Genomic DNA, 25,244 nt, shown 5'->3' with positions numbered 1-25,244 from the left:
CAACTTGGTAATAAAAACAGAAAAATAAAAGAAATGCTTTTATAAAATATAGTTTAAAAAGCACAATGAAAGATCATATTGAAAATCATGTAAAATAGTTTAATTATCCATATACATGAATATGTACAATGCATATCAATAAAAATGGGATCAATTTTTAAATACTTATTAAAAATACATGTACTCCTACATCTGCAACATGATTTCAAATATTCCCTCCCCCCCCCTAAAATTCATGGATGTATGTATCACGTGTTATAGCAGCACTCCTCAATAAAATTCCTAATCTGTTGTAAATAATATCATACATTTACGTACTGAACCCCCCCCCCCCCCCCCCCGTCTGTTTCACTTTCGTAAAAGATTATTCTTTCCTGAATAGAATGATCCATATCAGTAGGTACTGTACAGCTGAGATTCAATTGTTCATTTTCAGGGGGTAAATATACATGTACTATTCTCTTCAGGATAATGGCACTTATCTTGACTACAAGGATACAGACACACAGTCATTTATACAATATACATTTACAACATTATACAAATAATGAATGTTCATGAATGCAATGGACAGAATACTTTATGAGGTGAAAGATGAACGAGTTGAATGGATAATTCATTTCATTTTTCACCGAATGAAGTATTCTGTCCATTGCACAAATGATAAGAACATTCATTATTTGGTTTACATGAAACCTACAAATAGATCTGTTTTCATATTAAATTTATGAATTTCGATGCAAAATATGTTCATGCAGTGCGAGCTCGGTCTGTTGATTGTCTCATACATACCTATGGTACATATACATGCGCGCTGCAAACACGAGTGGTAAATTACGTGTGGTGTGGCGCCTGCTGCAGTCTGGGTGCCAGTGAACGCGTGCAATGGACAAAATAGTATGGATCCAAAATTGCACAGTTGATGACGTCATTGTAAAATGGGCTGAATGATCGATATCAAACAACCAATCAAATGACAAGGATCTAGCTAGGTGTCATATAAACTTTTATATTATATAGTATATAAAGGGCAACCAAAGTAATATCTACCAAACATTCATGATACAGGTCAGCCACTATGCCTAATTAACTTAGACGTACTATTTTTCCTATGTAATTGGTTATAAACCAGCTGGGCGTTATTCCAGCAAAAATTATGTCTTGCCAAGTTCCTCCAGGAGTCACCATAACGGAAACAGAAATGACAGATACAGTGTATATAGAATGTATGTAATGTAATCAACACAATACAGAATTCTGTACAAAGCTTAAAATTCACAATTTAGGAATCTGTTTTTTGTTGTAACTGATAAAATATCACAGCATTGATATCTCTGAATCGTGAACAAATTGACCCGTTTATTGAATATAAATTGTAACTGGGCAATTCCATAAAATTATCAACCTTTTTGTACGTCCGACTCCCGTTTTTCTCAAGTGTTTCTTCACTTGATAAAATGACAAAGTCATGGTCCTTTGAGAACACTACAGACTGTCAAAAGAACAAGAAATCAAAGACAGAAACTTTCAATGAGGTCCCACGTATAGGGGGTCGGACGAATATATTTTATGGACTTGCCCAACTACTAATTGTAATAACTCCCATAAAATGTAAAATGGCTATTATGGTGAGGTCACTTCCGTAAGTCAGGTTTTAGGACATGGTCAAAGTTTGTACTTCAAAGCTTTGTTTACATTGTACATTTCTTACATTTTTTTTACTCTGTACCAGTGAAAAAAAAATATTGTTAAGTTAATATTTTTCAGCCAGATATTAATAATTTTTATGACAACTGTGCTGACAAAAATAAACCTCTACTGTTAATAGCGTTGTGGAATCCATTTGGCTATCCAAATACTTGTACAGATAAACCAATGTGGGTCAGAGTATTAATTACATTAAAATTTATATCCAAACTGCTATGATGTACCAAACTTTTACATCAAGCCAAATAGATCTCCCAAACAAAACAAAATAGTCACATGCTTCTGAAATCAAGCTTTGAACATGACAGCATAAAAAAGTTTGTTTTTGTATGTGAGGTAGCTTTGGCAGCTGCGTGTCTTGTGGACGTGCACGACAGTGGCGCTAAAAAGTTAGTGAACCCCACCAGAATATGCACACCTTCATGCCGAGTGTTGGATGTAAACAAAAACCGTACAATGTTCGGGGAGCCCAGCGAAACAAACTTTAATTAATTTATTCATATAAAATTTCATCATCTGACTTCACAATAAAATATCTAAAAGATGGCAGAACTTGAACACTTTTAATTATGATCATTTTCTGGTGGGGTTCGAAAACTTTTTAGCACCACTGTATGTTTCATTACGGTAGGGAATTATATGCTGATATAACGTATGATTTGAAGCATACCAAACTTGAGTAATGATTTTGGTTTGGTTTGGCAGTGCAGTGCGAATCTAAGAAAAACATCTACGACAATTTTTGTGGCATAAAATAATAGTCAGAATATTATAAAGACATGGCATTACATATACATACATTGCATAATTCAAATGATTTGTCATATTTCTAACTTAAAGGGAAGATGCAGCCATAAGAGCACAAGCTTGTGAATTGTACCATAGCTTGTCATTCAGAACATGAAGAACTGCCGATACATGAACATGGAAAGCCACTGATTGTCAAAAAAAAACTTTCATTTGGAAATTATTACAAATAATTATTCAAATTCTAATCATTTTCCTAAAATTTATATAAAAAACAAGCTGAATTTATGTAATAAGATAAAGTTGTTACAGTAATTTTGATATTTCAATAATATGATTGGGAATCACAATCAGTATTCCACATTTCTATCAAAAGTAAGGTTTTCTTAATGTGAGGTCTCAATTCATACATCTTGTAATGAATTAAAAGCTGATGCAAATTTCTACAATAGAGTTGCTTTCAATCAATTGAATACCATGATTTAAGAAATTGAAAGTACTTTGCAATATTGTTATTCTTCAAAATTCAAGAAACAGGAACCAGAGTATTTCTATGGAATAACATCCTGGTTCCTTTAACCCACTTCCTACCAGAATCAGGTGGTCCTGTACAAAGCCTATGGGAATGACAGAATTCAGTAGTCAACGGGTTAACCCATTGCCTACTGGAACCAGGCGATCCCTGCACAAATCTAATGGGAATCACAGAATTTGGTAGTCAACAGGTTAACACATTGCCTACTGGAACCAGGCAGCTCCAGCAGTACAGAGCCTCTCGGAATGACAGAATGCAGTAGTCAACAGATTAAAGTATAATAAATTGGTGAGCTGTTGAAACGTATCAAAATGAAGAAAATTCAGGACAGCCTAGTGAAGTATGTATTCTTGAATCATGCCGATGGTGGCAACCTCGCGTTGTCTGAAAACAGCTTCCTTGTTCCTTTAGAGAACACTTTTTAGGCAAAAGAAGTTTGCAACTTATGTCTCAACTATAATGAAAGAGCTTTTCAGGAGACTTAAACTTTTGAGTAAGAAGGTTTTAACAGCTCATAGATGCAATATTGATTGGTCATCTTTTTCCTTTCCTCCACCTTGAAGGTATTGATTTCTTTTCCTTCTTTTCTGTCAGATGTTTCAAGATTTTCCCCTGCTTGGCTTTCTCCTCCTCCACCCTCTTCCTCTCTGCTTCTATCTTTGCCTCGATCTCCGCTTGCCGCTTCTTCTCCTCAATCTCAATGCGGGCCCTGGAAAAAAAAAGAGGGAAAGATGATGGGGAAAAAAAGATCAAAGTAATTGAACTGTCATCATTTACCCTTCAGTTCACTGGCTTATCAATGACACAAGTGCCGAATTTGGTCAAACAATACTAAAAAACAATACACAGCTGCCAAGTAGTACTGATTTTCCATATTCAGTACTGAAAAATGAGAAAAATACTGATGGTTTCATGCAAACTACTGATTTCTAAAGTTTCAGTTTTATGTGTTGTTCTATGGTATTTTTTTGAAAATATGGATTCCCTAACCAACATACTGATTTTCAGCTTTGAAAACACTGAAAATGTTTCTTCAGGTTGGGAGCCCGAATGTATGATTGATGATTAGGTCGTAGTATTTGCTTGATGATCAAAACAGACCCCTGACAAGATGTTGAGTTTCATTTATTTATTTTTCATAATAAAGCACATAAAGCAGACACGCACCTGCATCATATTAATAGGCTTATATAGTTTGTTGCTATGTCTGATAAGCTTTCACAATATCCTTTTTTTTTATTATATGTAGTCATGGAATTTTATTTCTCACTTAAAACCAACTATTGCATCAAAGAAAACGGACCCAATGACATGAAGTGAATTTACAGAAATTCTTATAAAACCGATTACAGCCAGTGAACTTTGAATCTTTTACCGGAAAAAAATGCAATAAACTTACTCGTTGATAAAAGTAACGCAATCGTCATGACCATATATCTCAGCTACACGTTGAGGGGTATCTCCAAAATTATCTTCCATGTCGATCGACGCACCCGATTTGTAGAGCGCCCTCAGTGCAAGTATTTTTCCCTGTTCGCAGGCGAAGTGGGTCGCCGTCCAGCCTTCATCAGTCACGACATCCAGCCTAGCTCCGTAGCTTGCCAGAAGCCGTATACTTTCTGCATGCCCTACAATATATGAAATTACATATGATACACTGTAGCTTATTATAACATTTCTTATCAATTTTGCACCTGCTTATCCGAATACTTGAACTTGGAATAAATTTTTAGACTCAAATACGTTTCCAGGTTGTTGTTTTTCCATTCCTGTCCCTGGCCTAATCAAGACCTATATCCAAAGATGACATGAAATATTGTTGAATCAAAATATTTTTCAGTAGAAGATGAAAATGAAACCCTATATCTGCCAAAAAGATGACATTTTAAAGTGATTTGAATATAAAGAAAAGTACTACGATAGAAATATTAGTAAAAAAAAAAAGAAATCCCTGGAAAATGAATCAGCTGCAGTTTGATTTTTTTTTTGAAAATGTAGAAAATGAAAATAGAACTATTAAAAAGATGTAATTTTGAAGTACATATAAAGAAAAGTACTACGGTAGAAATAATTGTAAAAAAAAACAATAAATCCCTGGAAAATTAGTCATTTTGATTTTTTTTTCATATGTAGAAAATGAAAATAGAACTATTAAAAAGATGAAATTTTAAAGTACATTTAATATAAAGAAAAGTAGTACTACGGTAGAAATAATAGTAAAAAAAAACAATAAATCCCTGGAAAATTAGTCATTTTGATTTGTTTTCATATGTAGAAAATGAAAATAGAACTATTATCTTACAGATTCAAGATGTGATCATAGAAGCTCTGAAATAGTGAAAACAAAACATTAAAAAGGAAAAGAACATATCTTTTTTTGTAAATGGAAGGTGGTTTTTATTTTGAACCCTTTAAAACTTATTCAATTGCCTAAATTTTTCTTCATCTTTCCAAGTAGGCTGCGTTAGGTTTTCCATTATTATCGTTATCATCATCATTACCATCATTATTATTACTATTATTATTATTATTATAATCATCATTATTATTATTATTATTACTATTATTAATATTAATATTATCATCATAATCATTATTATTGTTATTACTATTATTATTAGGCCTATTATCATTATCATCATCATTATCAATATTATGTTGATGTTGTTGTTACATTTAACCGTTGTCCCGGTATAATGTTGCTTTCTGTGAAATATGTACCTTTACAAATAAAGATAAAAGTAACAATTTCATCTAAAAAAAATAAAAAAAGAAATTGACACATGAAACTTTACCTTTGATAGCAGCCCAGTGAATCGGACATCTTGAATTCCATTCTAAGTCCGGTCCGTTAATGTCATATTTTCCAGTCGTCAGCAGCAATTCAATTTGGGCACTGTCTCCCGATGCAGCGGCTTCATGCAGCTCTGTCATCATGATAGCAAGAATACCTTCCGCCGTTTCCTTTAAACTTTTACTGACCAGATATTGCGGTTTGGCCTCATCTCTTGAATGTCTTGGTGCAGTTCTGAAAATCATTGAAAAAAAATAGTAGCGGTCTCAAGACTTAGACAGAGTGTCATCTACGTGAGGACTTTATATTTATAATTATAGACTCTGTAGGATAAAAATATCCAGTTGTATGTTCAGAGGGGTATATAATAACTAGTTTGTCTTGACAAGTACAAGACGGCAATTTCAAGATTTTGCTTGCACTTTTTTCATTTGGTTTGAATGCCAAGATCTGTCCGACAATTTACAAAGGTCAAAGCACACAAAGTCAACTCATAAATTATTTGTGATCTGAGCTGTGATGCATTGGAAAAGTTCAACATCGGACCCCCATATTATTATTAATAATGTAAATTATATATTCATCTTCATATATTCGAACTTTAATTTCAAGAGAAACAGATAGTCTAACGTCAAACATTATTACCTATGTTTTGTATTTCACAACACAAGTTAGAGTCTACTATATAAACATTAAATATTATAAATTAATACAATGTTGCATGTTTATGAAAAACGTACGACTATACGACTACGAGTTGATTTCCAAAACTCACCCTTTTTAGGTTCCCACGGCAATGACAGTCTTATTAAAAACAAATGTGAATATAATCAAAATTCGAGAGATACCATTACCAGCAGGTACAACAATAACATACACCAACACTCAACAGTTAAACTAGTTTATAGTGCATGCACCTGCATCAAGCGCTATAGGAGTGTAGCAGGTGTATCTATGTGACTTGTATACAACTTTATGCAAATTCGTTAGGCCTTGCAAACAGACTCAATTTGTCTTTATTTCTTATCAAACTCTAAAAAATATACACGTTTTGATATATTTTTGTCAATCTTTCCTTAAGTTTTTAGTTGAAATAAAATTTTCAAGTTCTTAAATTGAATTTAGGATCAAACACATTATTTTGTTCTTTACCATTAATTGACTACTTTTATCAAAGGCTAGAAAAGCGATGACGTCATGTACTCTATTACTAGTATTTTGACTGTTCAACTTCACGATCATCGTCATAAATATATTGTTTTTAATCATTCCTGAGTATTGAGAGTGTACAAATTTGTCGGTTTTTTCATCATAAGAAGTATATAAAGATGTTTTCAGGCGTTCCAGTAACTCAGAACTCATGTAAGTTAGCGGTTTGATGCGATCTCTCAATTGATTTTCCGTAAAGAGTAATTGTTAAGTCCCACACACTGATATTTTTGTACTGTAACGCTGATATCATCTGATCATAGTTTGTTTTCTCTGTTATTTGTGGCACTCCTAACTGTTAGTACCAATTAGGTCAATACATAAGCAGTATTGCCTTGTGGAAGAGGTTGGTTACGACATAAGGATTATGATGATACACAGAAAGAGGGAGAGAGTGTGTGTGTGTTGAAATAAACTAAAAATTAGTAAAAGTAAAAAAGATGAGTCATGAGACATGTCGAGACGAGAGATCGAGAGAAGCTGTAGTGTAGGCAGTGTAGTGTAACAACAGTCGGAGGAAGTAGAATAGTCGAAGAGTAAAGAAGAATTTATGTGTCATGGACATGGTTAAAGTACATCTAACGTGAGGGTTATACTATAGAGTATAGGCATACGCCCTTTTCGATTTTGGCAGAAGAGCAAAAGGGAGAAGAAGAATGTTCACTAATTTTCAGAAAAGAGGGATGGATCAGTCGACAGAGAGTAGAGTGACAGAATAATGAATGTCTTTAAGATTTTCAGACTTTGGCCTATTGCCACCCCCCCCCCCCAGAAAATGAAATAAAATGTCGATCAAATAAATGGCCTATTCCCCGACTATTGCCCCCCCCCAAAAAAAAAAAGTAAATAATAATAATAATAAAATAAATATATAAAGATAATAGTAAATAAATGAAAATGAATAAATGAAAATAAAAATAAATTAATACAAAATAATGAAATTTAATCAAACATATATTCCAAAATGGTCATTTCCTATTGGGTTATATTCAAGTCGCATGTAGGCCTACAGGACACAGGAATATAATTATGATTCAAATTAAATTTACAGCCTGTAATGGCATGTACAGTATATAAAGTGCACATGTATCTATGTTAGAGACTTACTACTGCAGATAATTCTAGGAAGAAAAGTGCATTTTTGACCAATGAAAGGCTTGTAATTTTCAAGGGTTATTTTTATTTCATTTAGGAAAAACTAGCCTCAAGTGTGAAATTTAAGCCACTTCAAAAGATTATTCTTGAAAGTCCCTAATGTGTAAACCAAATTTCATTTGAATTAAGTAATTGCCAATCTCATACATGTACATTTACATCTGAACTTCCCTGTAAGGCTGTGACTGAGTAATAATCAGTGTTTTTTTCTTTATAATACCCATGCAGCATCAACAACAAGCCATCGTCCAGAACTATATGAGGTAAGTATATAGTGATATTCAAAACAATTAAGAAAACGTGTTTGGATAAGGTTTAATTTACTTTTTCTTTTCTTTAAAATTTTCTACTAAATGTGGTGTTTTTGTAAAAATAGTTCCCCAAATGTGTAGCTTAATGCACTGTGAACCGAATTGGCATTTAGTAAATTCATTTTAAAATTCAAAGGGGGAAAAGTTGAAGTCTGAATTTCTTCCTAAATCTTTTGGAGGTTTTTAACTGCATTTTCAAATTCAGTTTGATATTTTTCTCTCTTTTTATAAAAAAATACAAGAATAGAATTAAAACTAACCAATGAAAAATGTAATCTACATGAATTTCAATTCATGAACAAACAACAAATCTGTTCATATTTATGCATTCACTACATTGTAATTTGGGAGTTGGAACCATCTTTGACACTCGTAATTAATCATGATGTATCTGTGTATGTTTTGCCAGTATTACTTGTTTTTCTAAAAGTTGCTGTATTTTGTACACTTATAGCCAACTGTCCAAGGGAAGAGTGCAAAATAAAATGACTGTGACTTTATAAGAATTCAAACAATGAAGAAAAACAATACGCGTCCTCAGAAATAAAGCAATACTTTGGTATGTATGCATCATAACATAATTTGGTTGTTAAACTTTGTGTATATATATATTCTGGACCAAATTTTTACTCAGGAGGTGAAACTGTACAGAAATGTGCGAGAGCGAGAGAAATATGACAACATGGCAGAACTATTTGCAGTGATCAACACTTTGGAATGGCTTGAGAAAGCGTACATTCGAGATGCAGTTCCAGCTAAAGAGTGAGTAGATATCCCCAACATAGCACCATTGGTTTTCAATTCAACATCATGGATTAATGTCTGTGCTTGATTTCTGCAATGAATGTAGTCTATATACTATAGGTTGAGATTAAATAAAATCATTAATCATGCAGTTTGTCCCGCAAAAAAAGGAAAACTATAATTATTTTGCAATTTCATAAAAGCTGCAGACCTATTCAGTTTATGTCTAAATAAATACATGTAGAGTAAAATTCACATAGCAAAATGCTGAAAATTTCATCAAAATCAGATGACAAATAACAAAGTTATTGAATTTTAAAGTTTATCAATATTTTTTGTGAAAACAACATATATGCACATCGTCATGAATATATATTAGGTGGGCTGATGATGTCACATCCCCACTTTCCTTTTATGTTATTACATGAAATATTGAGATTAAATAAAATCATTAATCATGCAGTTTGTCCCACAAAAAAGGAAAACTAGAATTATTTTGCAATTTGATAAAATGTGCAGACCTATTCAGTCCTCATATAAAATACCTGTTGCTGATTAGTTTTTTCTTTACAAAAAATAACATTTTACAGGTTCCAACAGTGAAGATGGAGATCCAATTTTATATCATACTTTAAACTATCAATTGTTACTATCCATTATTTGACTGTTTTATGTATTTGTTTATTTTTTTAATTTCACTATTCAAAAATATCAATATTATTATTCATTTGTTTGTTTGTTGTTGTTTTAGATACACAGGGTCATGTTCCAAGCTTCTAATGCAGTACAAGGCAGCGTTCAGACATGTCAAGGGGGAGTTCACATCAGTTGAAGACTTCATGAAGAAATACAGGGTAAGAATGAAAGCAATCAGTCGTTATCGGTGAATCTAACATGCTCATGCTCAGCTTCACATTTTGTAGCTGTTTTCTCTCTCTTTTTTTTAGAGCCGTTTTTTGGTATTCTTTGTTCAAAAGATCAAAATGACTTAATAATTATTAAAGACAACTTGGGGCATTGGACCAATCAAATTTGCCCAAGGAATAATTTCAAAGTGTGTTAATTTTTTTGTCTTGATTTGACTACATCAGGTTTTTCCTGTATATATATGAGAGAAAAGAAAAGTCAGGTTTTCTGGATTAAAGATTAGATTGAGTTTCATACTTTTGATATTTTATTTCAGATCGATCATCACCAGGAATTGATTTGTAGAGCAGGATCATATGAGATATTGAAATCAAATGTTGAAGAACTCCAAATAAAGATACATACATGGTTTTAACTCAAATCAACATTGAAAAGGGCATTGTTATATTTACATAATGTATTGGTGGTAATGATTTCTTATGTATGAGGGCTATGATGATTTGATTTAATTTGATTTGATTTTGGATTTAAGATGAATTGCCCAGCTGCAATGGAGAGGATAAAAGAAGATCGACCAATCACAATTAAGAAAGATGACGGGAATACCAGCGAATGCATCGCTCAAATAGTATCGGTAAGCATTTTATGTTACCCCTTTTTGAGACTTTGCAGTATTTATTGATTAATAATGACTTCTCTTCTTTCACACCACAAATTCTCAGTAGAAGATTAGATTTATTCATGTGCTGCCATTTATATTCCTCTGTCCACCGTAGGTGGCTGCTGGAGGCATTGGCCCGTATTATGAATTCCTTTTAACTTAGACTGTGATCTACAAGTAACTCAGTGCTAAAATTATGGGAAGTAAAGCAAAAATGTCAAAATTACACTTCCAGTTTATCTTTTTTAAATCTTAACTTGACCCTTTCCTCCTAAATTTCAATAATGATGGAACAAATTATTCCATTAATTATTCCCCGTCAGTTATGAATGATTTGAGTGTCAATATTGTTGTATCAAGGGTCGTTAAACAATGTCGCCTGGGCTTAACCGGCGATATAGACGATTAATAGCCCTGCACTCACCTCCGTGCACGAGTAAACATTACGCACGGCACGCCCGCAATACCCCCAAATATATAACTTAAGGTCAAGTCAAGTACGTGTTCAGCAGCAACAGGCAGGGCATGAATTCAGTAGGTGCCTCACTCTCACCTATTTATTCAATAATATAGTTGTAAACCGGTAAATTGAACCTTTCCTGTTCAAGATTGGTGTGACATTTGGCTATCTATACTTATGCCAGAATCTTAGACCAGAGTTAAAATCAAACCCGGTTTCAGAATTGGGGCTGTTGTCCATTCCTCCCACTTTTCATTCTTGTAATAACTAAAAAACTATTGATGGATCAACTTCAAACTTGCTCAAGTACGTGGATGCATATTTTTAGGAGTTTTGCTGATCTTATTAGTTTTGGGGGTATCAAGTTCAAAAGTCACAGAGGTCATAATATACTGTAGCTAAAAAGGTTGAAGTGGTAACTATATTTACTTGAAAATATCCTGCTTTTGTAATAACCAAATTAGCAGTTCAGGGATCAAACGTACTTGGCTCATGTTTGTCTGTGGGAATGAAAATGATCCTGAATATATTTTGGGGTCAAAAGATCAAAGGTGACAGAGGTCATTAGCTGCAAGTTTTATCCTATAGTATAATTTGAATGTGAGGGCGTCGAGAGTGTACTGATTTCCTGTCAAAATTTCTCTACTGGAAAATCCCCTCGTAAATCCTCTTCGAATCTGACTTTAACTCATTTAGTCTACAGTTAAAGATGAATGAAAGTATAGTTGCAGTAAAACACTGATTTCACAAGAAAGTCTGTAAAACCAAGATTAATTGTAGTTATATAATCATGGATCTAGATCTGGCTCAGCTTAATACATAAACTGTACTTTGTGAAATCATGAAATCTAAGCTGAAAAACGATCACACTGTAGATTGCTAACACAGATAAGCATATGTGGGACAGTGTATTGTTATCATTGCTTGGAAAAATACCCGACATTTAGCTTGGATCCCATGCTTATGTCGATAATTTTTCAGTAATTACACAATTCTTTGGCTTTTTTTTTTATTCATGCAAGCAGACACTTGGGTGGTCATTTTATTGGATTTGGTACGAACTCAGTTTGAAATCCTTGCCACAGCTGTCATTTAACTTTAGTATTTTGTCCTTTGTCCTAAAGTTATTCATCACTGTAATGGACAAGCTGCGGCTGGACATGAAGGCGGTGGACGAGGTCGAGCCAGAGGTCAAGGAACTTAGCGAGACCATGGGTAGGATGGGGTCACTACCAGCTGAATATGATGGCAAAGAAAAGATTAGTAAATGGTAAGTACTGAGTACAATCAGATGAAATTTCAGGTTGAGTTACCGAAGTATGGCATTATCATGTAAGTTAGGGACTTATTTTCATCAGTTTTTGTCTCACCTGCATAGCAGAGTGAGACTATACATTAGGTGCCACTTAAATTCCGACGGGGGCCGTGGCGTCAACATTAAATCTTAACTGAAGGTTAAGTCTTTGAAATGACAGCATAACTTAGAAAGTATTGACCTAGTTCATGAAACTTGTACATAAGGTTTATCAAGTTTTACTGAACATCCGGCCTGAGTTTCAGGTCACATGACAAAGGTCAATTAGAACTTAGACCATTTTGGGGGAATCAACATCAAAATCTTAAAGGAGAAATATATTGATTATGAATATGGCCTTATTATATATCAGTGGAAAGGTCATGATGTGGGGATTATCATTTGGTCATTCAAAAATAACGAAAGTAATACATAAGGTGGAAATCGCCAATTAAAAAGCGCTAAAATGCCTCTCCGAAATACGCCTCCCATTGGTCTCTGAATTGACTCGAATTTGATGACGTGTATGAGTGTACGAGAGACGTTATTGGCTCTCCCACGTCAAGCTCCACTTGCATGCAAAACCTGTTGCGAGGGTACGTTTTCTCCACACTCACTGAATACTTCGATCACGAAATGAAAGAAAACCCAGAAGTTTATCTAGATTTTGGATTTTCAAATTGATGATTTTGAAGATGAAGAGAATGATGATGAAGTTTCTAGCTCTAGTGACGTGGATGGAGGTAAATTAGGGGAATTACGTCTATGATGATGAGTCGGACAATTCAACTTGCATGCCGATTCGCTACCAACTCATGCAGCTGCTAGTGCTAGCTGCACGTAGGCCTACCGCAGGCCAAAATAAATCCATGAAAATTCCAGCATGACCATCCATACAGAGTCTCTACCCTCTGTCAAGGCTCTAAAGAAGGAAAATAATGATATAACTGTACTTACAAACAAGTGAATATATCCGAATCTGAAGGCAAATCAACTCAACGAATAGCAGCAGACGATATTCACCGACGACACGTGGCTGGGATAAATTGTCACTCGTTCTGTTAGATATAATTTCTACCTCATTATTTTGACAAAATTACGAAACTCATCATAAATATTGATCTATTTCAGTGAATTTCTTTCAAATAGGTTAAAGACGATGGGTTCAATGAGGGCAGCAGAAGAACTATCTGAAGAGCAGATCCGACAACTCCTCTACGACCTTGACTCTGCGTACAACAGCTTCATGAGAATTCTATCCGGTGCATCACAATGAGGCAAGATGACTTCCTGTGTACATTAATTAATTAAGTCTCCCATTATGTCTCCCAAAGGGATCGTCACTCTTTGCTATCTTAGCCAGTGTATCAAGATGTAAGCCTTGGTATGGCCAACGGTTTTATTATTCATTCATATTTCTTGATATCGATCAAGAATGACTTTTTATTGATAAGACAAAATGGTTTGTTGACGTAAAGAATTTGATTTCTTTATTTGTGTTAAAGATATAGGCAATTCTTGATATGGTTTGCAATACGTACATTGGCAAACATACATGTAGGCTAGAATATCCATGTGTGACATATCTTTATTTAAAGGGATGGTCCAGGCTGGAGATATTTATATCTCAATAAATAGAGTTAAATTCACAAAGCAAAATGCTGAAAATTAGATCAAAATCGGATAACAAATAACGAAGTTATTGAATTTTAAAGATTTGCATTATTCCGGCGAAACAGTTCTAGGCATGTCTTTACGAATATTCATTAGGTGGGCTGATGATGTCATATCCCCACTTGTTCTTTCGTATGTTATTACATGAAATTAGGTTTTATTCAAAAATTTTCAACCATGAACTAAAACAATTGGATTGACAACGGATTAAGTGTATTAGTTATTTACTGCTATTATTTCATCATAATGGATGAAATAAAAAAGAACAAGTAGGGATATGACATCATCAATTTGCTCATTGAATATTCATGACGACATGCCTAGAACTGCTTCATGGGAATACTGTAAATCTTAAAAATGCCATAACTTTGTTATACCTTGTCCGATTTTGATGAGATTTAAGTTTTCTGTTTGTCTGATTTTTCTTCATCTGTTAAAATAATATTATTTTCAGCCCGGAGCATCCCTTTAAGCAGGACATAGATCAGATGCGTACGCCGGGGGGGGGGGGGGGGGGGTTAAAGGGGTTGAACCCTCCCCCCCCCTCAGATTTTTTTTTCGAAAATCCTGCGTAAGCTACTGACATAGATGAAATGTCAAATGCAATAAGTCACAATTATAAGACAAAAGTGGGGATGGGGTGTGTTTCACAAAGATTGGCCCGAATTCACAAAGGTGGTTTTGATAACCCACGGTTGAATCCATGTTTTATGCAGATTTCCTGTATAAACTACGCTTAATTTAGCGTGTATCGGGCTTGTGTATAAGAAATGTTAAATGCTGATGCGTGCTATTGTCACAGTACGCCAAATTGACGCCTGTTACCATGGTTAGATACGCTATTTTATTCATGAGTCCACCGTTTGAAGAGTGGACTCATTAATTCAAAACAGCGGACTCATGAATAAAATAGCGTGGATAACCATGGCAACAGGCGTTAATTTGGCGCACTGTGACAAAAGCGCGCATCGGCATTGGACATTGTTTAATATACGCGTTAAATTAAGTGTAATTTATACAGGAAATCTGCATAAACCATGGACTCAACCGTGGGTTTTGAAAACCACCTTCGTGAATTCAGGCCATTGAGTCTGACTAAAATCACACTGATCTGACTATTCCCAGTCGGTGTACTATTATGGTGTATCACCGCAACGGTAAGATCTTGCTCATGGGATTAATCAGTGAGTTCATGTGTTAAATATGTGCACATTGGAACGTAATTTCCCTCAAGTCAGACTTGATGCCTTGTGAAATACCCCACTGCAGGGGCCGCGGGCGGAACGGTTTTCAAAGTGGGGGGGGGGGGGGCTGACCATGCAAAAAATCACAATCATATGGTAATTTTTACGTTTTTGTACACGGTTCTGGAAAAAAGTGGGCCCCCGCTTCCGCGGCCCCTGCACTTGTTGTGGATAAAGTGGGACAAGATGAAAACCATTCCTAGACATGACTATTATTGTAAATTTAATTAATGTTTTCTTATACATTGAATGGTTTGATATTTTGAACTGTTTAATTATAAAACAATTATTTATCTATTATTGGGTTTTGTATATTTTCTTTTAATAATATATAACCAGAGAATGTAAAAGATTTCTAATCAGAAAACATCATGTTAGTTACATTTAATTACAACATTACATAATGTAAGATTGCAACATATTTTTGGGTGCTTTAGAAATGTTTTCAATTATTTTGAATCTAATTTTGATCCATTAGCTATAAAAGCTAAACTGTGAACTCCGTAGGTTAAAATTCTTGTAGTAAATATTCATCTGAATTAAAAAATTCATGATTTGGCTAAATTTGATTAGGATTAAAAAGAATTTTTACACCACAGGGGCAAATCTGTGATATATCTTAAAGCACAAGATTATAAGCTGGTCATGTGTAATGTTGTATACATGTAAAGCTATAAAAAGGATAAGAGGTCTGGAAGTCTGCTGATTAGCAAGAAGTCCGATCATCATATTTATGAGTTTATGCCATTTTGGCGCAAGCCTCCTTTTTAACCCCAGACAAAATCATTCTGTGTTCGCTCAAGCATGAACAAAACTATTTTTTTAATGGCATTTGAAAGATAAGACTTCAGAGCACCTATTAACACCAAAATATAGACATGATTTAAAACAAAAATTTTATAGAATTTTCAAATCCCGTTTTTTTTATACGCACTGTACATCTTATGAACAGGTTGTGCCACACCCTAAGGGCCATGTTGCATAAAAGTTGCATACTATTATGCTTAATTTGCTATTCAAAGGTAAATTCTATGGAATCCCTGATTTGGATTGGCTGTTTGGCGTTGTTACCATGGTAGCCACCACTGGATTGCAAACTTACCATAATATTGACATTTATGAAATTGGACCTTGGTTGTTATATATTTCATTGATTGCATGAAATCTCAATTATATATCATAAGATGAATCTTCATTGCATAAAAATGATGCCTCTTGCCAGTAATCAGAAATAAAGTGATCGTTATGCGGGATGTCCCACACAACCTGGAACATTGCATGTTTAACACTTATGGGGTGTTGTCACAGGCGCGTATCCAGCGTCAGATCCTACAAAGCATTTCATGGGCCCAATAGTCAGGAGACAATAGTGACCCATACATTTCTTTGTCATAGTTGATGCTGGATATGCTTTTGTGTACGAAACTTACTAGTCAAGTTTAAATCAAGCAGACAACATGGAAGTACTTTGATTGAATGCAAATTTGTAGTTGAGATAATTTACAATGTCTCAACTTTGTTCCAGTGCCACATTGCGCTTCATTCGGTGACTTGCACTTGTATTTCAATGCAACACAAGTTTCTTTTGCAAAATTAGAATTTAGTATGTTTCATTTTTGATAGTGTCATTGGTAAAAAAAGATTTTCTACTGATGAGAATGATAACAAGATCATTGACTTTGGTGAAGTGATTTTGGTTCTTTGTCTGTTTCTGAAAATTCTGTCATTTTCATTTGTCACATACGTGAGTGTCAGATAAAAAAATTAATTGTTTCTTGTCCTTCATATCATGCACTCGTTTGGGGGAATCTGCTTGATGTGTGTCAACATCAAATTATGAAAACAGATTTATGAACGGAACTCCAAATATTGTCCACATCATATGAAGGGCCATATGTGAAAAAAAAATTGGCAAAGCATGAATATTTTAATTGACAGAAATTTTAAGTAAAATAGCACCAAATTCAACAATGTTCGTGTCATTCTTTTATTTAACAGATTACTTTGCCAATGATGTAAATAATGTTGTTGTTTTTTTGAAAAAAAAGAAGAAATTAAAATCCGCTCGTTGACGTCACGAATAGTGGCAGCAAAATCCAAATTGCTTGGAAAAGAAACAAAAATGGAAATAAGTAGATATTTTTAAGTATTGCATTTATTTAATTGCCTTTAATATTACCTGCATAATAATATCATAAGAATTGATGCATTAGAAAAAGACATGTACAGTACACAGAAAATGAGCTTTAGATCTGAAAAAAAGTCCCTCTATGTTCATCTCTCAGGGGCGGCACCAGATAATTTTGCCTAAAAGTGAGGCTGTTTTTCCCCCCTTTTTCTTGAATTGAGTAATGGGGTATTAACCTGGCCTCTCTTAACTATTTTTTCTTCTGTTTCCTTATTTTTTCTCACTGCATGTATTTACAAACTTTTTTATGGGGGGGGGGGGGGGGTCTGTTGTCCCCCTGCCCCCTGCAGTGCCACCCCTGATACTTATGATGAGACAAACTTGATTTGTTCATTTTTGTTTACTAATTTATGTTTATCATGTTTATGTAAACTTGTAAAGTATACATTTATACATTGTTGCTATATAGATAATAGTGCAATTTGTATTATATCAAATTTTGTAATACAGCATATTATTTTGTGGGTCTGTGTTTTCTGTTTACATTGATTTATCTTCAACTCTCTCTTAGTTTGCAATTATCTAATATTTTAGACGGACACTGCAGTTCTTATTCTGAACTCAGGTTTTATTTTAAACTCTGGGGGCCGTTTCACAAAGTTGTTCGTAATGAAGTTGAGAGAGACTTTAAGAACGACTGGTGATCCTTTCTTGTGGTAAATGATGTTTACCATTATATGTTTATTGGTGATTATTTAGCGTGTAAGAAAGGTTCACCAGTCGTTCTTAAAGTCGCTCTTAACTTACGAACAGCTTACTGAGACACCCACCTGGTCTAAAATTGTGGTTTAGCTATGGATAGCCAATTGTGACATATATCTGTAACAGTTATGGTTCGATTTATAAACTCATCTCTAACTCAGGTCATTCATAAGTGTCTGGGGTTTAATAGCCGGCGTGTCAGTTTTCTTTGTCACTGTAACATAATGGGAGAGCACAGTGAACATAAGTAACATATAATGGTAACAAAATGTTGATATTTTCAGCTTCCCATAATCTTAGCCCAAAAATAGACCATGGCCTAAGTTAAAGCGGACTTCAGAATACGGGCCATAGAAACAAAACGATGTAAAAATTGATCCACATTCATTGTTTACTAATCCCATTAATTTAAAAAATGAAAAGGAAATACACTGGAGAGTCATTTGACAAAGTGGGAGAAAGTTGCTGCAAAAATAATAAGAAACTTATATAACTTTTACAAAGTTCATATCTAGGAAAACATTGCTCGGGGAAAGTGCTAGATTTGTAGTCCTTCCAGCATCTGACACCGAATGCAAAAACTTAAATCGGGGGCCCTCTCAATTTTTAATGAATTGACTTTTTGAATATATTTCCCTAAATGCCATATAATGTAAATACTAGGCATATTTGTGATTAAAATCACATCCCAACTCTTCTGTTATAAAGAAACGCGTTTTTCCCCCAGTTATTCTTTTGATGTCGTAAAATATGAAAAAAAGGCTCATTTTATGGTTTTAATATCGGGTTTTACAATGAAATAGCTCGTCCCCATCTGGACCTCGAGGTGCCATCTCTCGTAGAAGCGTGCAAATAATTCGCATTTCCTCTCGACCAAACCGTCGGCATCCTCAAAATTGAAGCTCACGCACATGTCGTTCGAAAGGCACGCATTCGCGCACTGTGAAAGTGCGCGCACGTAGTGTAATTGGAGTCGTCCATTTTTGTTGGAGGGGAGGATCTTGTCGAGACCAATAGCAACATAATGCGCAGCTCGGAAGGAGTCGCCTTTAAACCGGTACGTTTCTGAAAAACAAAATGAATAAAATCAAACTGCCCATTACGTTATGATGATTTCGAGTAACTTTCATTAAAAATATATATTTTCTTAAAAAGATGAATTAAAATATATTTGCTGGCTTTTGATATTGCATACTCACAGAGATATATTCTGATAAGTGACAAGGGATTAGTAGTCTAACAACAGTTGTTGAATTACGAGAAAAAAAAAAACACCCTAAATACATTGTAATTAGTAATCTACTTAAAAAACAATTATATAACCATCACACACGGTGGAGAGAAAAATCAGTTTATATGGAAGAAATTGTGGGAAAATGAAATGATTAGTTATTCAACGAATTTGCAAACAAAACTTCCCAGATTGATTCGGACCTATAAAAATACAGAAACCGGGGAAGCAAAACGTATTGTGCAATAATTATTAAACCCGTTCGTTCTGAATTAGAAAAGAAATGACGTGTTTCAATTAAAGAATAAAGTAAAGGAGAAAACACCAAAGGAAAATATGAGGATGATCTTCACAGTCGTTGAAAAAGTACGAATCATCGTGATGAATAACTCTATCTGTAAAAAAAAGAGAAAAGATGATGAAAACTATTTCATGATAATTCCTTTTCAATATATTCGTGTGCATTTCGCACTAATACTTCTTCTTTGCGATTGGTTAAAAAAAATAGATCACGTGATTATATTATGTCTGGATCGTTACAAGAAGCTGTGGGGTGCGTGTTTCTTCTTTGATTCCCAACCTACGATACATTTGCAATGTTCATCAGCTCTAAAAGGACGATACCGCCGGTTATAACCATTTTCGACAAAGACTTCTTTGTTCTCTGTGTCTTGTGATGAGGCCTACCCAAGACAATACACCTTTCTATGTTCTCGAATCCTCCTCCGGACTTTTCGCATTTATTACGGGGAAACTCTCTACAACGCACCAATTCCTATGGAGAGCTGACTAGAGGCTTTTGTCGAAAGTCGTTGGACTGGGACAGCACCGGAATCTATTGACACTCTGGACAACGACATATTTGCAATTGTTCGTCCGGTGCAGATCTTCGGATGATCCGCTGCCTTGGTCCACCAACCTTCGACAAAAGCCTCTCAGCTCTCCATTGTGATTTTAATTGCATTTTCAAAATCCGATGCGTTTTAGAGAGTTCCCGTAGTTAATGCGAAAACTCCCTATTACGTTGGTGAGCGAAAAAGTCAATGTTAGCTGAAAAAAAACCATATGCCATATGGCTGGGATTCGAACCCTGACACTGGCTGAAAAAAAAGAAAAAAAAAGTAGATCCCAATGCCCACCATGTACGCCTATTATGTGGATAAAAAAAAGAAAATAATAAGATATTGTAATAGAAGCAACACAACCATATATGTAATGAGCAAGGTGAAGATGTCATATTATATTCAAATTCATTCCTCCAAGTATAGAAAAAATGGATTTACTCATGCTTCCATGTAGTAACAAAAGAAGAAGAAGAAAGTGAGGATGTGACATCATCAGTCCATCTATTGCATATTCCATGTGTTAATGGCGGTGCGCATACAACTGTTTTCACAAAATATTGCCAAATTAAAACCAACAATAACTTTGTTATTACATGAAATTTTCAGCGTTTTGCTCTCTGCATTTTACCCTATTTATTTAGATATATTTATTTTCAACCAGCAGTACTCCTTAATTAGGTCAAATCCACTCAAGAAAAATGTTGATTTGAATCAATAGAAAAAAATCAGACGAGCAGAACGCTGAAAGTTTCATCCAAATTGGATGTAAATAAGAAAGTTAAAAGAAAGCGTATTTTTCACAAAACAGTTATAAGCACAACTCCGTGATATTCAAATGAGAGAGTCTAAGATGTCTCTCACTCACTATTTCTTTTTCTTCTTTTTTAAATAAATACAATGTCTCAATTTTTACAGGTTTGACGATCAGGACCAACTAGACTGAGCCACAAACTCTTTAAACAATGTTACTTCCACATGTTCGGGGAGGAATAAAACTTTGTTTCACATGACAATGAGGATTAAAATATGTCATATTTCGTATAATAAAATACAAAAGAAATAGTGAGTGGGTGACGTCATCAGTCCCCTTCTTTGAAATGTCATAAATTTCCTAATTTACATCCGACCTTGACGAAAATTGTATGCCATAACTTTCTTATTTTTCACCCGATCTTGATGAAATTTTCAGTATCATGCTTGTTCCCTTTTTCTCATTTATTAAAATACATCGTTTGTTGAGGTGGAGTTGTCCTTTAAAGGGGAAGTTCACCCTGACAAGAAGCTTATTGTAAAATAGCAGAAAAAATAATGAAATATTATGCCGAAGATTTGAGAAAAATCCATCTAATATAAGTTATTAGAATTTCAATTATTCAATTTGTGACGTCAAATGCAGCAACTTTCCTACATTATTTTATCTTCTTATACGGTAAAAAAATCAATGAAATTTCATCTCCTCAGAAAATTCAAAATGGTTTTTACTGTACCCTTAATATATCAATAGAGAAATAATGTCTCACCCGTTTTAAAAAGAAAACAAAAACACGTCATCGCGAACAATTCAAAAACTAAAATTTATGCATTTTATACTACATAACTTACGGGGCAGCTGATCGTTTATGACGTCACTAATCCAAAATTTAAACTTCCTATAGCTTAATGGATTTTCCTCAAACCTTCACCAATATTTTTTATTACATTTTCTGTTATTTTACAACAAACTGTTCTTCAGGGTGAACTTCCCCTTTAAGGAAGGACATATACAAGTCTATAGTTTTAAACGGATAGAATCTTACCTCAAACCTCAAACAAATAGTTGATTATCTTTAACAGAGCAGTGTTTCTTCATTCCCGTCAAGTCCAATTATTAGTAGAGGCGTTCCTCACACCACCTTAAGCAAATGTGAAAATTTTTCAGAGATAACTCTCGCCGACAAAATCTTTTCAGAGCTAGTGATACAAGATGGAGAACATGCTCCAGATTGTTATTCTATATGATTGACTTGTTACCTGGTTATTTTACGTAGGAAATTAAAGTTGGCCAGGATAAATGTGATAAGAGCTGCGTCGATCTGGTGCTACACAGTGGCTGCCGGGCCACGATCAATTGAGCCCAAAAATTCCAACTATCAGATTTCATTTCGAACAATAAAATACGGATTTTTATTTTATTTTTTTAAAACATGTTTTCTTTGTTTATTATGACTAATTGCTATCATTATAAGCCAAAAGAGAGAGAGAGAGAGAGAGAATCAGTCTCGTTTCTCTGTCCTTTCTTTCGGCGGCGAGATCGATCTCTGAAATTACAACTTTTGCTGAAAATGAAATAAGAGCACAAATATTGATTTCAATCTACGACCCATTTTATTCAGCGACTTGTGGGTCAATCAATCGTTAGCCTTGTGATTCCAAAGACATAAATCAAGTTTTCAAATCGGTAATTATCTTACACGTTGTTTTATCAAAAACTACATCTCTCATCAGTTTTATACTGGAAAAATGAAAATAGAGCACAGAATCAGTTGTTTTGATATATATATATATATATATATATAGTGATGATAAGTTTACTTCTACCAATCGCTGTTGAGTTGTGAATATTAAACATAATGAGATGAGGCGAGGCCAACTCAACAGATGACGCAGGACACCATTATTTGCTTTAGCTTTCGTCTTTTAATTGAGACTTCGTCAGAAGCGTCTGTAATTACAGACTATTGTGATAGTTAAGTACGACCGAGATAGGATACGGTCATACTTAACTATCACAATAGTCTGTAATTACAGACGCTTCTGACGAAGTCTCAATTAAAAGACGAAAGCTAAAGCAAATAATGGTGTCCTGCGTCATCTGTTGAGTTGGCCTCGCCTCATCTCATTATATATATATATATGTGTGTGTGTGGGTTTGTGGGTGTGTGTGTTTTGAAAAAGGATCTAACTTGAAGGACCCATATTATTATATTTATTATATTATTTACTAAAAAAACTTTCTTTCTCTCATTTTAAGGCGCGTGAATTGCATTTTGCAAAGTGTTAACAACTGCGGTTAGATGTCTAAGAATGGGGAGTGGAATTTGAGACACTGACTCCATTTTCAGGGATTACAAGAAAGTATATTAAAGAGAAGGTATAACATAATTATGTGTATTAAAACGTTTTATCCAATGAGTAAAATATAGACTCATAAAGACATGTAAAAAATGAAGTGAATTATGTAATGTACTTTAGGAAAAAAATATCAGAAGTTGATTAACGGGGTGCTTTATCACCTCTCCCAATCTCTGATGTGTTCCTGAATAGACTCTTCATGATATTGAAAGGCATGATAATCAACCTTAAATTGTATTAACGATAAAAGCAAATGACTAAAGGTCAAGTCCACCCAGAAAATTGTTGATTTGAAATATCAAAGAAGCATAACGCTTAAAATTTCATCAAATCGGATGCAAAATGAGAAAGTTATGGCGTATTAAAGTTTTGCTTATTTTTTTTTTACAAAACGGTTATATGCACAAGTCATTGATATGCAAATGAGAGAGAGAGAGTCGATGATGTCCCCCATGGGCCCACTCATTATTTCTTGTGTTTTTATTGTTTTAATTATACAAAAATTCAGTTTTATATTAACGCAATGGTAATCCCACATGTTCAGGGAGGAATAAAACTTTGTTTCACTTGACAATGAGAAGAATAAGGGGAGAATATTTCCTATTTCATATAATGAAATGCAAAAGAAATAGTGAGTGTGTGACATGCTCAATCCCTTCATTTGCATACCGGCCAGAATATGCATTTAAATGTTTTATGAACTTAAGCGAAACTTTAAAAATGTCATAACTTTCTTATTTTACATCCGATTTTGATGAAATTTTCAGTGTTTTGCTTGATAGATTTTTTTTCAAATGAAGTTTTGTTGGGTTGGCCTTGTCCTTTATAGATTGATGATGAGGGAATTAGGAGATTGGAGACTTGGTAAGAGACAATAACTATGATAAAGGGACTTCTAATGAATCAAATTGTCACAAATCACTTCATTAAGTACTTGGACAAGGTAATATTGCAAACCAATCCACATTGAAGAGTGGGACAGAGAGATAGATAGAGATGGAGAGAGGGAGCGATTGAGGGAAAGATGAGAGAGAGGTGGAGGGGGAGAGAAGGAAGAGAGAGAGAGAGAAAATAAACATATTTGCGATGTACTTTTTCCTTTTGACAGAATTAGACAGACAAGAAGGGAGCTTTGGAAGAAATCAGGGAAAAAGGAGTAAAGTGAAAGAGAGAGGAAGAGAGAGGGAGAGAGCGAGATGGATTGAGTTCGTGTTGGGGTGCGTGAGAGAGAGGGGGAGGAGAGGGGGAGGAGAGGGGTGGGATTATTTAGTAGTAGACTTCTTTTTTCCATCGGGTATACGACGGGATAAGATAGACCTACTACGAACCGAGAACGTGAAAAGCAATCGATTAGTGTGTTAGCATTGCTTGCAATAGGAGAATGAAATAGGTCGACACTTCGGGAGTACAATGGACAAATGTAGGGCCTCCGTGTTCATATATGATTAAGGGTATATCTGTACAATAAATTTCTGTACCACAGATTACAGACAACATCATCGATTTCGGATATTAAATGGGTTCCTCTCGGATTATAACAATTTGTGTAAAGTTCGGTTGCTATGAAAAATATTGGCAAACAGGGCGTCATCGCTGACGTGGTGTGGGGGCAGTGGGCCGTCGCCCTCCTATTAGTTTCCAAGTAGTGATAGATGAACAATTTCAAGGGCAAGAAATGAAGAAAGGAGACTTTAAAAGAGTGGTGTACATTCTAAAACTCTTCATTACCCCCTTTTATTTAATTGAGATAAGAAAAAACCGCCCC

General features: G+C 34.5%; 2 protein-coding genes across 2 annotated transcripts; one reads left to right on the top strand and one right to left on the bottom strand.

The window, feature by feature from the left end:
- Positions 1–74: 74 nt before the first annotated feature.
- Positions 75–6,750, bottom strand: LOC129281005 (ankyrin repeat domain-containing protein 66-like). Its single transcript, XM_064111865.1, has 4 exons — positions 6,559–6,750; positions 5,785–6,017; positions 4,389–4,617; positions 75–3,698 (listed from the first exon to the last, which is right to left on the bottom strand). The coding sequence occupies exons 2-4, from the start codon at positions 5,924–5,926 to the stop codon at positions 3,524–3,526; spliced, it is 546 nt and encodes a 181-aa protein (XP_063967935.1). The 5' UTR covers positions 5,927–6,017; positions 6,559–6,750; the 3' UTR covers positions 75–3,523.
- A 216-nt stretch (positions 6,751–6,966) lies between these two features.
- LOC129280986 (vacuolar protein sorting-associated protein 28 homolog) lies at positions 6,967–18,042 on the top strand. The gene is made up of 7 exons (XM_064112073.1): positions 6,967–7,145; positions 8,376–8,410; positions 9,093–9,220; positions 9,954–10,056; positions 10,602–10,703; positions 12,315–12,460; positions 13,634–18,042. Exons 1-7 carry the CDS (start codon positions 7,112–7,114, stop codon positions 13,758–13,760), a joined length of 675 nt encoding a protein of 224 aa, XP_063968143.1. The 5' UTR covers positions 6,967–7,111; the 3' UTR covers positions 13,761–18,042.
- Positions 18,043–25,244: the final 7,202 nt, after the last annotated feature.

The sequence above is a fragment of the Lytechinus pictus genome, chromosome 17 (assembly GCF_037042905.1).
Source record: "Lytechinus pictus isolate F3 Inbred chromosome 17, Lp3.0, whole genome shotgun sequence".
NCBI lineage: Eukaryota > Metazoa > Echinodermata > Echinoidea > Temnopleuroida > Toxopneustidae > Lytechinus > Lytechinus pictus.
This window is presented reverse-complemented; position numbering and strand designations above follow the sequence as displayed.

Excerpts from the sequence above, each read along its gene's own strand:
- LOC129281005 (XM_064111865.1), bottom strand. The coding sequence starts at position 5,926 with ATGATGACAGAGCTGCATGAAGCCGCTGCATCGGGAGACAGTGCCCAA. Across the intron at positions 4,618-5,784 it reads TCACTGGGCTGCTATCAAAG|GGCATGCAGAAAGTATACGG; the intron begins GTAAAGTTTCAT and ends CATATATTGTAG. Across the intron at positions 3,699-4,388 it reads TGCGTTACTTTTATCAACGA|GGCCCGCATTGAGATTGAGG; the intron begins GTAAGTTTATTG and ends TTTTTTTTCCAG.
- LOC129280986 (XM_064112073.1), top strand. The coding sequence starts at position 7,112 with ATGTTTTCAGGCGTTCCAGTAACTCAGAACTCAT. Across the intron at positions 10,704-12,314 it reads GCATCGCTCAAATAGTATCG|TTATTCATCACTGTAATGGA; the intron begins GTAAGCATTTTA and ends TTTGTCCTAAAG. Across the intron at positions 12,461-13,633 it reads AAAGAAAAGATTAGTAAATG|GTTAAAGACGATGGGTTCAA; the intron begins GTAAGTACTGAG and ends TCTTTCAAATAG.